Here is a 14,966-nt window from a genome sequence, read left to right as displayed (position 1 = left end):
CATGGCCCAAATTAAGTAAACTCAGTGTTAAAGCAAATTAAAGCAAGATTGAGGAGAAACTAACCCAGACCCAAAGTGACTTTTTAGAAAGATCTAAGCATCTAGCAGAAATACATAGATTGGAATTCAGATTTTTTTTTTTTGCAAGTTTCGTTTTTATTTATTTAACTCATCTCTACACCCAACATGGGGTTCAAACGCATGACCGGGAGATCAAGAGTCACATTCTCTTCTGACTGAGTCAGACAGGCACCCTGAATTCAGTCAGATTTAAAAAAAAAAAGCCAATTATCTTTTTGCTTATTTATTTTGTTATTTTATTTATAAAATACATTTACGTTGCCCAAAATAAATTCAAAAGGATATAAATATCTTGTTACCAGTTTCTTGTGCGCCTTTAGAATTGTTTTATGAGTATAAAAAAATACATGTCTATCCCTTTTTTGCCTTTTGTATTCAAGTGCTGGCATAATATATATAGCCTGCTTTTATGCCTTACTTTTTTAACTGTGCAATATACCTTGGACATCGTGCCTTATTAGCACATCAAGAGCCCCCTCCTTCTCTCTTGGGGGTGCATTATGTGGGTGTACCTTCATCTATTTAAGTAATTCCCAGTTGATGGGCACTCAGATTGTTCCTAGCATTTAGATACATTTGTTAAATGGTACAATGAATATTCCTGTACAACAGTGATTTCCCCCAGGTAAAGTGTATCTGGCGGATACATCCCCAGAATTGAAACTGCATTTACAATTTCTGCTCATTCATATCACTATTTTATGTTTTACCAGAAAGGAATGCAACAGGTCCTAATGATTGGGCATTTAAAAGACCTGTAGGTGTGGTGATGGGCACTGGGTGTTACACACAACTAATGAATCGTTGAACACTACATCAAAAACGGATGATGTATTATATATCAGCTAATTGAACAAAATAAATAAATAAATAAATAAATAAATAAATAAATAAATAAATAAAAATTAAAAAAAAAATAAACTAAAAGACCTGTAGGATTATTTGCAAATTTAATCGCCATTTCACATAGCCTGCGTTAGTGCAGTTTTAGGAAGAAAGCACCAGGCTTTTCAGAACTCCTAGGGCTCTTCTGACAGAGTTGTCTTCTCCGAGTTGCTTGCCGAGTGGACTTGTCTGCATCAGTCCCCAGGGCTGGTTCCTCTGGGCGGCACTGGTAGAACAAGGCTGGATCAGGTATTTCCCACCTCCAGCAACAGGAAATACCAAAGGACAAAAGAATGAGCCAAGCCAGGGCCCAAATCTCTGAAGGATGTGGGAACAGAGGAGTGGGGGAGGGTTGAAAGGTTGCCTCCCACAGAGTAGCTTCTCTCCAGGAAATGCCTGGAAGTTTGGGGTGGAACCAAAGACCTGGAGCAGCAGACCCCTTGGGCAGGTAAACTCACCATTACGCCCTTGCCCTTCTTGTAAAAATAAACTACTGGAACTTCATGCACACCGGCTTCATCAGGCTTGCATGAGACGGACTTAAAAGACTTCTCCAGCCTGGGCTACAAGCTAGCCAAGTTCTAAAATAGAAACTTCTATTTGATCTCTCAAATAATTTATTGCCTACCTGCCATAATAACTGTAATGGCCAAGGTGACAAAGCATTTTCTGACGTATTAAAAAATGCTTTCCTATGCCTTCTCAAGGACTTGAGAATTCATGAGAAGAAACAAGATACATTCAGAGTAAGGCAGCTAAGATGTATAATGCTTTCAGCTTAAACTCAGAACCTTTCGCCGAGAACATTAAAGTTCAAGAGGATTTTAGATACTGCCTGTTCTGATCTATCCGTACCATTTTGTGGACAAAAAAAAAAAAAAAGAGAGAGGTCCAAAGAGGTGTCATGATTTGAAGACGTGGGCTGTGGAAATGGGCAGACCTCCGTTTGCAACCCCATTCTGTCACTGGTCCTGTCGCCCAGAACCAGCAGCTTCCTCTTTCAAGGGTTCAGTCTCCTCATTCGTAAGAGGGTAATAATTAAATGCTGCAGGTTTGATAGGAAGATTCAATCTTTAAAATACCCACCAGCATCATTTGCTGGCAGCCTCAGGCCCAGAACCTCATCTCTGAAATCTCAGTCCATGACCTTTCTGTAGCCTCACACCCGCTCTCCTTCATACTCAAAAAAATCAAGCCTTGTGGGAGAAACAGGAATCGGGAACTATCCCTCCTCGTTTGTGATTCTAAAAACCTAAGCCCTATGAGAAATCGTGGTTCAGTTGCGATCCAGTTTCACAGATCACAAGAGAGAAATGACGGTTTGGAAGAAGGGCTGTTCCTGAGGGTAAGCTACTGAGCTCACAGAACACGGTGGGGAAGCGCACAGCACAGCGATTCCTCCAGATCCCTCCATCGGGTACACGTGTGCGCCGGCGGCTGGGCACGGCTGGGCGCGGGTCTTCTGAAAGAGAGCTAAGCCATGCGGTTCGTTCGTTCATTCAGCAACGTACTGAGCACCTGGTATGTGTGAGGAACTGTTTCAGGGGCTTAGTATATATCGCTGAACAAAAACAAATACTCAGGAAAGAAAAATCTGGATCCCTTGGAGCTTATATTCGAGGACGCAGAGACCACAATAAACAGCAAGCACAGGAAATGAGAAAATTATATCGTGTTTTGGAAGGTGGTAAGAGCTCCTGAAACAAAGCCAGCCGAGGGAGAAGAAAGTTCAGGGTAGGTTGCAGTAAGAAGGTGACACTGGAAGTAAACCTGGGAACCTCTGCGAAGGGTGTCCCAGGCAGGAAGCAGAGCCAGCACCAGCCCCCAGGGCAGGATCATGTCTGATGGTGGAACAACAACGGGGGGGGGGGGGGTGAGTTCTGAATCTGGCTTAGCTGGGGAAGCAGGCCAGATGCCGCCATCACATGGCTTTGGCTTTGGCTTTTACCCCATGTGACGTGGGGAGCCGTGAGGGGACAGAGAGGAACAACACTCTGACTTGGGTTTTGAAAGTGCCCCTCTGGGTAGTATTTCGGGGGGGGGAGGGTGCTTGCTGTAGGATGGCAAAGTGGAAGCAGGGAGACCAGTTGGAAAGCTGTGCAATAGGCCCCGGCAAGAAGGAGGGTGATGTTTGAATCTTGGAGCATTCTTCCTTTATAAATTAGGGGAAAAAATGAGGCCTAGGAAAGGTCACATGAAGAGTTAAAGGCAGGCCTAGGACTACCATCCCAACATCATTCATTCGCCAAACATCTATGGAGCATCTTGTCTCTGCATGTGTCTACACCACACGAGGAGCAGCTGGATAAAGGGGCCGAAAGACCTTTGCTTGTGAGTCAGCCCCTAACTGTCCAGGGCCGCTTACTGGTTGAGTGTGGGTGGGACCCGGGACTTGCTTCTAACCAGTAGAATGTAGCAGAGATGGTGGGTTCATTCCTGCTTTTGTTCCTCATACATTGACCATTGTCGCCTTGGGACAGGATAGTGCTGGTCTTTTGTTGTTACTGTTCCTACATAAATGAAAAGCTCCCAGCTGGGGGATAGTAGTATTTTGTCACATAAAACCAGTGTGTGCGATCAGCACAAATTGTGAAATTGTCATTTTCCTTGAGCCATCTTGCATACAAGTGGATGGCAAGGGACCCTTTCTGGCTACAGATCTGCAGGCCAAGCTTATTCTGGTAGGAGTTCGAATGTCCGCTGCCTGGTTTGCAGTGTCAGTGTTAGAAGAGCTAGTTGGCTCATCCTGGGTGGACATTTGGTAGTTTTCATACTGTGGCCTCAAAACAGAAAGTCTTCCCCTCAAGATCAGTGCAACTATGACTTTTAGATTTCCTTTTGGTATCTGAGCCCTTTGGGGGGCATCCTGTCTTTTTCTGGAGAATTTTGTATGGTGAGCAATTATTCTAGAAAGCTGTGGTCTGCCAATCTGTTCATGACAGTTTGGAAATAGGGCAGGGGAACTTGAATAAAATTTTACTATTTCAAACTCCAACATTTATCAAAAGTTAGAAGTTGAATCGGTCCAAATTTTACTTCAAATTGTGCCTCATTTTTCTACTCTTAAATATTTTCTGACTTCTTAATATTTTCAGTAATTTTATCTGATTAAATATGGGCCAAATTCTTAAAAGATGTCTTTAGCTTTTAACTTGCTGTACGTGTTGGGCTTTCAAAAGGAAGCGTGTGGTGATGTGTTCTTTCTGAGGCTCTAGTGTCCACGTTGTGTCTTGGTTTAGGAAAGCGAAGTGATATTTAATCTACCAAAGAAGTGTTTGTTGTGTCAACTCTCTAGGGGAGACAGCGAACCCCCCTGAAGGACTCACTTCTTGAGCTTTTTGTATTAGGAGAACATCTTGAAACAGAAATGTGTCTTTGTTCATCGCATTCAACCAGCACAGTTCATTTTCATCACCTTCAGCGTTCCAGTTAAGATACTGACTAGATTCCAAACATCCGGTAAAATACCAAAACAGGAATGATAGAAGAAGACTGTTGACTGAGAATGTGCAATCCGAATTGAATTGTGACATCTGTCTTTTTTTTTTTTTTTTAAAGATTTTATTTATTTATTTGACAGAGATAGAGACAGCCAGCGAGAGAGGGAACACAAGCAGGGAGAGTGGGAGAGGAAGAAGCAGGCTCCTAGCAGAGGAGCCTGATGTGGGGCTCGATCCCAGCACGCCGGGATCACGCCCTGAGCCGAAGGCAGACGCTTAACCGTTGTGCCACCCAGGCGCCCCATTGTGACATGTGTCTTATATAATGTCACCAAGGTGCACACTACAAAGGTTACTTCAGCTGTAACAGATCCCATGGGGAGGTTATTCGGATTTGTATCGTTGTTTTTGCAGAGTAATCAATAATAAAGGATCTGTTCTTTCGCACTAAAGACCTGGTGGCCATCAAGGTTTTTATTAGCTCTGCGAACCTCAATCGATGTGCTTCAAGGACGTGCAGAGTCCTCAGCTCCTCAGAGGCTGTGAGTGAGCCGCTGACCACAGTGAAGAAGGCCACCCCGCCCTGCTGCCTCTGGTTGGTCGGAAGGGCAGAGAGTGGAGGGCTCTGAGAAGTCTGTGAGGATGTTTCGGGGAAGACTTGTCTCATCACTGGGCTGTGTAATCAGAAACCTGAACTGCTTACCCCAAAAAAGCAGTCTTCGCATTCAGAGCATTCTCCTCTTGATTGGACGCTGGTAGCTGTCTGACCTTCCCGCCCTGGCCTCCCCTCTAATGCTGCCTGGCAGAGCAACAGCCAAAAAAATAATGTCTTTTGTTTATTCATTCAACAAATGAAGGGAAAAAAGCTGGATGTTGACTTCATTAAGGAACACCAACAAAACCTTTGCCCAACTCGGTCTCCATATGAGTTAAACTAATTTGAAATGGAACAAAAAGGCAGGCGAAATATTGTGTCCTAAAGGCTCTTTAAATTAGCTAGGAGTACAGCACAGTAGGTGAGAGTCCGGGCCCTGGAGCTGGACAGCCTGCTTGTGAAGCCCACCTCAGCCACTCACCTGGCATTGGGGAAGCAGCTGGACCCCTCTCTGCATTGACCATGGCCCAACTTGTACCAGCTGTGAGGTTTTGGCAGTTTACCTACCCTCTCAATGACTCCCGTTCTTCATCTGTGAAGTGTAGGTAATATGAATCCTGGCCTCCATGGTTCCGTGAGGCAATGTGCTCATGAGGACACAGCGTCTTGCCTGTACTTGATGACTGCTAGCCCTTGTCCTCAAACATGGGCGCCTGAAGCATGTTTTCACTCAATGTCCTTTCCAGCTTTGTTACTGATGGTTTCCAAGGATTACAATGTGTGAAGTGGGGTGAAGAGGCAAGCTATTTTAATTTATAAGTTTTATGTAAGTTTAATTAAATCATTCCATTGAAAGGAATTGAGTGGAACCATTTTAAACAGTGACTTAGTACTGTTGACCGTAGTCATGGTCAGCATGACTTTGTACATGTGATGACCGTATTGTGAGATCCTCAACAAATAAAGGGACCTCTGATGGGTTTCAGCATGTGCTGGGTGCCTCTGGGACATCTCTAGCAGATCCAAGATTATTACTCAAGTGCCAGAGTTCAGGGTTGGAAGTGCTGAAGACCCAGGAGCCAGGCTCCTTTGAGAACTGTCCTCAGGCCCAGGCTACAAGGATATGTCTGTGTTTGAGAGGCATTAGAGTGTAGTAGAAAGCGCTCTGGGTTTTCTTTAAAATTCCCAAGTCAAGCCCTTACTAATTCGGTAGCCTTGAGCAAGTTAACTAGCTTCTGAGCATCAATCGATGTATTTATTTTTAAAAAATAGATGTGACACTATCTACCTCATAAAGTTGTGATGAGGATCAGGCCACCATTGCTCCCATTAAGGGCTCAATAAATACTCCCCTTCCCAACATCATCTCCTCTGTCCTAGGAGTAGAAATGGCTCACTTGGTAAACCCAGAGATAGTAGACAGACCAAAGCTTAGTCAGGGGCAAAACTGATTCAAAGAGTATTGGCAATGTGCTGTCACTCTAAACAACTCTTCTCTTCAAAGCTTTTGACCTGAAACTGTCCCTTATGAAGAAATAAATGGTGACTCCTATCTGCTATCCCTGCTATAAAGAAGAGCTTTAAGAAAATCGGGGTTCCATATCGGAGAATGTAAAGAAACTGAGACGTTCTAGACTAGCTGATGCCAGGACTACGCTTCCAAGCAAGAAGCCTGTTGACTGGAAGAACAGAAGAAAAATATCATCACCTCTTGAGACTTTGCCCCCTGGCTGTATTTCTGCTGCTCTGTTAGATATCTACCTGGTGGACTGGGGTTAAGAGACATGATTTACCCACTGCCTGGGACTCAGTGAGCTAGCCTACTTTCCCGCTTTGCACCTAGATGAAGATTGGTGGCACTGGATAAATGTGGTATTTGATGGGGGGGAGAGGAGAGAGAGTACATAGAGCTCCCAGGGAGAGAGAGTCTGGATACAGCTGGTGTGGCTGTAGAGAGAAGAATACAGTCAGTGTTGGCAAGAGTCAGACCTTGGGAAATGGGCTCTGATGCACCTAGTATTTAGAAAGATTAATCCCTTCCTTCATCGACATTGACTTGTCTCTTGCTCCTAGAACCTGTATCATTGGCTGAGCAGCTGTTCTACCATTTTCTTCTAAATGATAACTTAACTCATTCAAATTTCTTAACTTCAATTTAATAACTAACTTCTAGACTAGCCAGGATCCTACCCATTCTTGGAAACAGTGTGTTGTATTTGAAAAAATACATTTCTAATAACAAACAGCCAACTTAGAAATGAACTTATAAAACCAAGACTGGTCTTTAATTATTATTTGGGAGATACCTGAAATTCCTAATATTTTGACATGGTCAAATTCCAGATGACCAAAATGAGTTTCTAGAGTTTATTGTGCACATTTTATAATTAAATGACAAGTGTTTAAATGCAGTTAAATAAAGTTCTGAAAACAATCAATTCCAGTGAAATTGATTGGAAGTAAAGTAAGGTTTATAAATATTTATTTACTTACTTATTATAAGATTAAGCAGTTATTTCAGTGTGACTTGGTCTTATTTGAACAGGCAGGAAAGAGCTAGATATTACCAGTGCCTTTTATAATTCCTGTGTGCTGTTGATGATGCTGTGTGGAATAATGCGCACTGAAAATTAGAATTCAGTGCCTTACCCCAAACCAAGTTCCGGGAAGATTAAAACTTCAAAATTTTAAAACAAAGCCAGCAAACAATGAAAGCAGGAAAAATGAATTAAAGATTTATCAAACTTGGGAGGAGAGAAATTAAAGTGTATAACTCTTGAAGAAATCACCTAATAAAAAAGGTGTGCAGACCTTATTTTATAAAAATGCAAAACACCTTTGTATTTTAGAATAATAATAAATGGCCAGCAAATCAGAAAAATAGAGCAAATATTTTACACATAGGCAAAGGGTAATTATCTTTATTATGCAAGGAATTTATAACCAAATACATAGCACACACACATAAACTCCTCAACTATTAGGATTTAGTAAATGCTTGGAGAATATACAATTAGGAGAAATGGTTGACCTCAATACATGTTAAGTAAATTGAAAAGAAATAAAAAATACGTACAATTTACTCATCACATTCACAAATTGTTTAAACAATTTTTATGAAAATTCTCTCAGCTGCTAGAGGTAGAGATAATACTAAAGCCTTCTCACTCACTAACAAAGCATTAAACTGAGGGGCCAACCCACTGGGAAAACAATTGATAACGTCAATCAAAGTCATCATGGTCTTCAATGCACGGGTTTCCTTTCTCTAAACTGCACTAAAAAAATACTCCTAGTTACAAAACGGGTGCATTCATCGTGGTGTTCTTCATAACAGTGAAAAAATGCCAACCAACCTAACTGTTCAACGACAAAGGAAGTATTAAGTAAATTTGGTTCAATCATTGGATTCGATATCATGAGGCTAAAAGCGATGCTTATGGTGACTGTATATGGAAAAGGATATTCTGTGTGATTTCCCTATATTTAGCTCTATGAGAACATTCTGAAAAGAAACTCACAGACACACTAACAGTGGTTGTTTGGCTCTACGGGAGAGGTAGGAAGTCGGTGAGGGGGTCAAGAGTGTCAGCTCTGAGTCCAAGTGCCTGGGTTTCAATCCTAGCTCCGTCACTTGAGTCGCTTTGTGACTTGGGTATTGAGTAGCTGTTGGAATCTGGCAAGTTCGAAGTTCCCCGTGATTAGATTTCTCCATCTGTACATTGGTGGTGAAGAAGGACCTACTTCCAGGGGTTTTTGTGAGGACTAAATATACCAACACAAGTAAAGGACTGACAGCGCTTGGCGTCTGGCAGAAGCTCGGTGAGCGTTAGCGATATGCTGTTTAGTGGTAGAACCAACACGGGCAGGCTTTTGCCTCTCTCTCCTGTGTTTTCCAGATCACCTTTTCTCGCTTGAACGTAGGATCATTGCATTGGGAAAATGCGATAAATATTTTCCTGAAGGCCCTGCAAACTGGATCAGCCAGATTTTCTAGTCACACAGATTGAGACTCTTACTTGGAATATCACGTATATAATCAGAGCATGGATACTTCGTGGTTGCTGAGACCCAAGAAATGAAATTGGAGTTGCTGTGACAACTGAAATGAACTTTGTGCCTCATTTCCTAAGAGAAGAAGCCCATTTCATAAGAAGTTAGGATGATTCGGTTTCCTTAAAGAACTGTTTGCTTCCCTTAGAAAAACTTACATCTACCCAGTATTCTCTCCCCGTCCCCAACCTCTAGCTTCTAGATAACTCAGTATTTCTCTATAACTCACATGTTTTAGTAATAGCAGGACAGAATTTTTGAAAATACTTACAATACTGGAATAAGTAAGTTTTCTTGGGCAAGGAAAGTAAATTAGGGAAAGGGGGGAGGGAGTACATTTATTCAATGTGTCTGTTGATTTCCGAGCACTTCAGAAGCTATCGTGCATAATTTAATTTACAGATAAAGTTATTTTTTATTTTTATTTTATTTTATTTTTTTTTTTAAGATTTTATTTATTTATTCATTAGAGACAGAGACAGCCAGCGAGAGAGGGAACACAAGCAGGGGGAGTGGGAGAGGAAGAAGCAGGCTCATAGCGGAGGAGCCTGATGTGGGGCTCGATCCCAGAACGCCGGGATCACGCCCTGAGCCGAAGGCAGACGCTTAACCGCTGTGCCACCCAGGCGCCCCTAAAGTTATTTTTTAAAATATATTTTAAAGTTCCAGGAGCAGAAGGAAAATTAAGGGGAAAATTGCATTCTCCTTCTCTTACTCCTCCCTAAGTTTTCAGGGAAAATTTTTGGAAAAAAGTCTCTGCTCATTTTGGAGCCTTCTTTTGCCAGCAACTAACAAGGCCGTACAATACAGTTGCCAAGGTAATATCAAGACCATGTAGACAGAAAGCATGGTGTGTAGACAGAAAGCATGGTGTGCAGACAGGGAGATGATGCAAATGGATTAACAGTGTGAACAAGAGGAATTTTTTTAATTGGAAAAAAATAAAATGACACTACCCTTTGTAAGTGGTTATGTTAGCAGTCCTAACATCTGTTGTTACAAAGGAAATTCATCATAAGGGCTTTTTTTCCCCCCTATATGCCTTATTCATGGATACACGATTTGTCTCCTAGTTATGCCCCTATCTTTGTAACTCTGTACTAAGCCGTGTCAAAATGGGTTCTACTGCATTCAAGTTAGACAAAGAAATTTTTCATTTGCTGAAGCCAGTAACATTTTTTCTCTAAGTCCTACTGAAAGCCCTGGATTCAGCCAGACCCTTCCAGACTACAACCGAAGAGACAGGCATACCCCTAGCTCCTAAAGCAGCACAAATATTTACTGCTTAAATAAATGTACACTTGTCTGACAGGAGTGACCACCAGCCAAATAGTTCCTCATTTCCCTAGGACTGTGACTTCGGTTTTTAAAAAAACTTAGCTTTTCTCCTTTTTCCCCCCTCCAGGTACAATCCTTGGGTTTACCCTCCGACCGTACAAAATGAGCTACCGGGAAGTCAAGTATTTCTCTTTTCCTGGGGAGCTTCTGATGAGGATGCTGCAGATGCTGGTGTTACCGCTGATCATCTCCAGTCTTGTTACAGGTACCATACGCGGTTTGTGTTTTTTTTAAGTGTGCTTATTGCAAAAGATCGCTTAGAAAAGCAAACGCTTTAGGTTTCTGCTGGATGCATGCTCTGTTCTAGAAAAAAAAAAAAAAGTCCCTTCAGAATGATGGAAAGGAGGCTTTAGTAATGCATGAATGATTATAACTCTCGTATTTTACCAATCACAAGAGGAAACGGATTTAAACCACCACGTAATCTGGTCTGCCTCACTACGAAAGAGGCACCCCGCTAAACACTACACACCCAGCCTTCTCTGACCACAGCGATGCAGTTGACAACAGCGTACAACAGGTCTGTTTTCTCACCCTCTTATCCCACCCAGATAACATCTGGTTGGACAGCCTATTAGCTATTGATGCAAGAATGCTTGTTCTCAGAGCCGCCAGGACTTGAGCGGGAGCCTTCTTGGAAGCCTCATCGAGAGGTAATGCCCACAACACACTCACCAACTCTGCTGCCACCAACACTTGATCTTTTCCTGGTGAACCCGCATGATTTCGTTTCCTTCTCCAGTTGTCCCCCACCCCCGTTAACCTTTTACGCTGGTGGGAGAATGGGGAGGGGGCGGGAGATTTCCCCATCTGGCTGTTTTGTCCATCGACACTTGGATTTGCAGCGAGCGGGGGCTCTGCAGGGTAGGATCTGTTCTCTGTGACTCTCCGCTGGCAGTTGACGCCTGCACGGGAGATGCTTCAAGAGTCGTTTGTACGTGTGACTGGTGAATTCCAACAGAGCCAAGAAGTTGCAAAAAAAAAAAAAAAAGAAGTTATTATACATTCGTTCCTGCCCACTCTTCTCTTTCCCCACAGCACATCTCTGACATGAAGAAAGAATGTCCATAGACACTGTCCCAGCAGGATGGTTTCTGGGTTTGTAGCTAAAACCCAGAACTCAGGTACTATTGACCTTGTTCTCTTTTCCACCCTTGGCTCACTGTCCCTCCTTGGGCACATCAGTCCACCTCTGTGTGAGCTGGCTCTGAGCATCTTCTCCCCTCCCAGGGATTCTCAAGGATATTTATAATCTCTGTTCAAGATCTATGTGTAGTAAGAACTTCATAGCACGACTCGAAAGTCATGGGGCAAGATTCTGAGGACTGCATGCCTGGGAGGGCTAGCCTTACTTGGACAGGAACTGTGTCAGCTTTCCCCGGTGCCTCGCGGATCTCTGCTGGCTTCCACTTGTTCAGGTCTTTAAACAAGTGATTGCCTGTACAGGAGTCTCCCATTGGAGGAGGAAGTGCCCATAAAACAATCATGTAGGCAGGATGATTGAGGTGCTTGTTTCTGAAGTGACCTGGCCCATTGCTGACCAGGGGTAATCTTAGCAGCCCCAGCTCTTAACTCAGAAGCTAGATGAATGCTGATGTGAGCTGACATTCTCATTTTATTATCCATGTATTGACATTTTTCTGGGAAGCAAGTTCTTGCAGTGGCACCGAGAGGGCAGAACGCACGCACATGTGTCATTTTACGTAGTGGAGCAGGGCATCCCTCTTCCCCATCCCTACTGGCTGGCATCTGACTTGTGTCGCTGTGGTCTTCCTGGATGGAAACTTAAGGGGTTCTGGATTCCTTTATACTGTCTCTCCAAGGGTGGGACCAGGGTTTAGAGGTTTCTGCTTTCTGGTAATTGTGCTAAAACCCACTGTGTCACTCATTCTAAGAAGAAAGCCCTCATTCGGTACAACTAGAGAAAATATTACTTCCCCTTAGTAGCAATCCTACTTAACAGTTACCTCAAAGTGGATTTTCGTGATGTTTTCTAATACTTAGCACAGCAACTTTATTGAAGGAATACGAGCTTTCACTGAGTAATTTTACAGGAAAAAAAACCCCACACCATGATGCAATCCCTTCACATGGTTGAAAAGAAATTTGTGGGTAAACCGTGGAAGAACTAGCAACATTTATAATATTGAAAGGAATTATAAGCTGCAAGCAACCAATATTAAATGAACTTTTAAAATGTAACCTAATTGCAAGTTGGGGGATGCTGCCACTTGGGACCATGGAAAGAGTCTCAGCCCTTTTCTGGGAATGTGTTAAGACAAGGGACATAATTTAGTTTGCTAAAGATCTTCTTAAGGTGTTAACCTCATAGCAGTAATTTCCAAGCTGTGTAGTATTTTGGATACTTATGATCAATTACGATGAATGATTGATTGAATAAGACTTTCCTTCAGGGTTTTAAATACAGTGATTCCAAACCGAAAAGGGGGCCAGGCTGTATGACCCAATGGGAATGGGGAGGGGGATCTTCTGCAAATTGCATGCATCCCTGGAGGACCCCCCGTGTGTGTTGGGAGACGCTAGAGAATGTGGATAAAGTGTCGGAGAATGTGTTGCCTAGGGAGGGAACAAAGTCAGGGCCATTATTTTAGAATGGAAAAGCAAACTCAAATGCCTCCCGTGGCCAAGCAGGTGATGATTATGTATGAAGCTGCCCTTTCAGGCTACCTTTGTTTTCTTACTTTGATAGAGCCATGGATACACAGAAATAGTTTTCTTTGACAGAAGTAACAGGGACAAGCGTGATGATAAGTTGGAAAGTGATCCAGCTGCAGAATAGTGTAGACAAGACGAAATTTTTGCCATGTGTCAACCGAGACCCAAATGTGATTTTTTCAAGAGCCCAAAAATCTAAAAAATTGTAAGAACCTCCAGATTGTTCAGTGTTGATAAAATTAACAGAACAGAACACTGCAAGGCAAACAAAGCTCGTCTGCAGGCCAAACCAACTCCTGAGCTGCCAGTACAGGAACTCGGGTTTGAACGTCAGTGCTCATTGTAAGATGCACTGCTAAGGGTGCGCCATAGAGCAGTCACTGGGTTTCCCTTACGGCCGCCTTCAACTGTTGACGGTCCCTTGCCAAAACTCCACTCGCCATGGTATTACTGAACATTTATCGCCACCTAAACAAATAGCGATTGGAAGACTTCTCCTGCCCATCTTCTGGGTATAACCACGTTGTGTCAGATCTGTGCTGAACTTCCCTGCACCCGACAGGAATACCAGAATCAAAACTCGGGTCTCATGCTCCCCTAGAAATATTTCCCGGCGGGAAAATATTTGACAGGCTCAATGCTTCCACGTCAAAAGTCCCAGAGTTTCTACACACATTGAAATGCACGAAGCCCTTATTGCATTTGTTGGATTAGGTGCTCTGTTTTAAAAGTTTATGTACATTTAATTGTGTTAAATCCTATTTAAACTCAGAAATCTAAGTTAGGTTTTCATACTTGAAACATCCATGTTTGTGAATTGGGGCTCTAAAGCGCCAGTAAGCCATTTTCTCCTCTTCCCAAATTTGAAATTCCAATCTTGCCGAATACCCTTGGTGTGTATTAGCATTCCAGAGCTGCCAGAGAGAAGCTGGGAGCAAGTCTAACGGCTGGATTTGTACTCAAGTACCTGTGTTTTTGAACAAGAAGAGTAAGTCTGTGCCAACACACCACACAATAAAATAGAGGTTTGGCGCCAATTTCTATTGACTTGGTCAGCATAGGCAGACCAACTAGGTGTTTCATGCCAGAAATATGAGTTGGTTTGGCTGGCTTAGCCTGATTAAATTTGCTAGATAATAATTAAACTCCATTTCAGGTTGTGCTTTGTAGACATAACTATCACCTCCTCCTCCATCTTTTCAGAAAACTAGTACTTTCTTCTTTTCTCATCTATATGTGCATTCCTCTGTGATCTCTTCCCTCAAACTGTGTCTCCAGCTTGCTTGAAGTGGGGAGCAACACTTGACCAACGATCTCTGTGAAGTTGGGTATAGTGTAAGTAAAAGGGGAGTTGGGGGGGAATGCCAACAGCAATAAAGTGGGAGCTGTGTCTGGGGCCCATGGTAGGGCACTCTGGAATTGAGGTTATAAGATGGATGAAGTTTATCTTTTAACATTCACTCATTCATTAACAGCTATTTTCTGAGCTCTTACTATGTCAGACACTGAGCTAGGCACAAGAGATATATGAACACAAAGATATGGTCCCCAAGAGGATGTATGTTGGGTGGAAAGGGAGAGCTACCCTGCATCTCTGAAATCACACAATATTTTAAGCAAATCCTGATTCCAGCTACGAGGGAGTAAGGCTGGTCCTCTGTTAGGTGACCTGTGTTAGGTGACCACAGGCTGAACTCCTCTGAGCTACTGGTTTGTTGCAGCTGATACAACAGCTGGCCCAAACCAAGCCAGTATGAGCAGAGGGTTGGGTCCAGGTCGGTGTCCCAATCCCGGCATGTGACATCTGGAGCACTAGGTTCAGTTCTGGGAGTGAGGTACAGGGAGGGCAACCAGGGCAACAAGAAAGACATTTAATTGATTTTAGGAACATGATCCTA

General features: G+C 43.0%; 1 protein-coding gene across 2 annotated transcripts in view; it reads left to right on the top strand.

The window, feature by feature from the left end:
• Positions 1 to 14,966, top strand: part of SLC1A3 (solute carrier family 1 member 3) — a 76,616-nt gene that overhangs the window by 11,026 nt on the left and 50,624 nt on the right. The window contains exons 1-2 of one of the 2 annotated variants that reach the window (XM_045787275.2): positions 10,579 to 10,597; positions 10,944 to 11,045. Coding sequence is in view for 1 of the 2 variants with exons in the window: in XM_045787274.2 (XP_045643230.1) it covers positions 10,460 to 10,597 (138 nt within the window). In the remaining variant the exon portion in view is untranslated. Of the gene's footprint in view, positions 1 to 10,459; positions 10,598 to 10,943; positions 11,046 to 14,966 lie in introns of those variants that run through there. The other variant, XM_045787274.2, reaches the window with a different exon arrangement.

The sequence above is a fragment of the Ursus americanus genome, chromosome 15 (genome assembly GCF_024610735.1).
Source record: "Ursus americanus isolate L20-20 chromosome 15, mUrsAme1.1.p, whole genome shotgun sequence".
Lineage (NCBI taxonomy): Eukaryota > Metazoa > Chordata > Mammalia > Carnivora > Ursidae > Ursus > Ursus americanus.
Note: the sequence above shows the minus strand (reverse complement) of the source record. Positions and strands in the feature narration are given on the sequence as shown.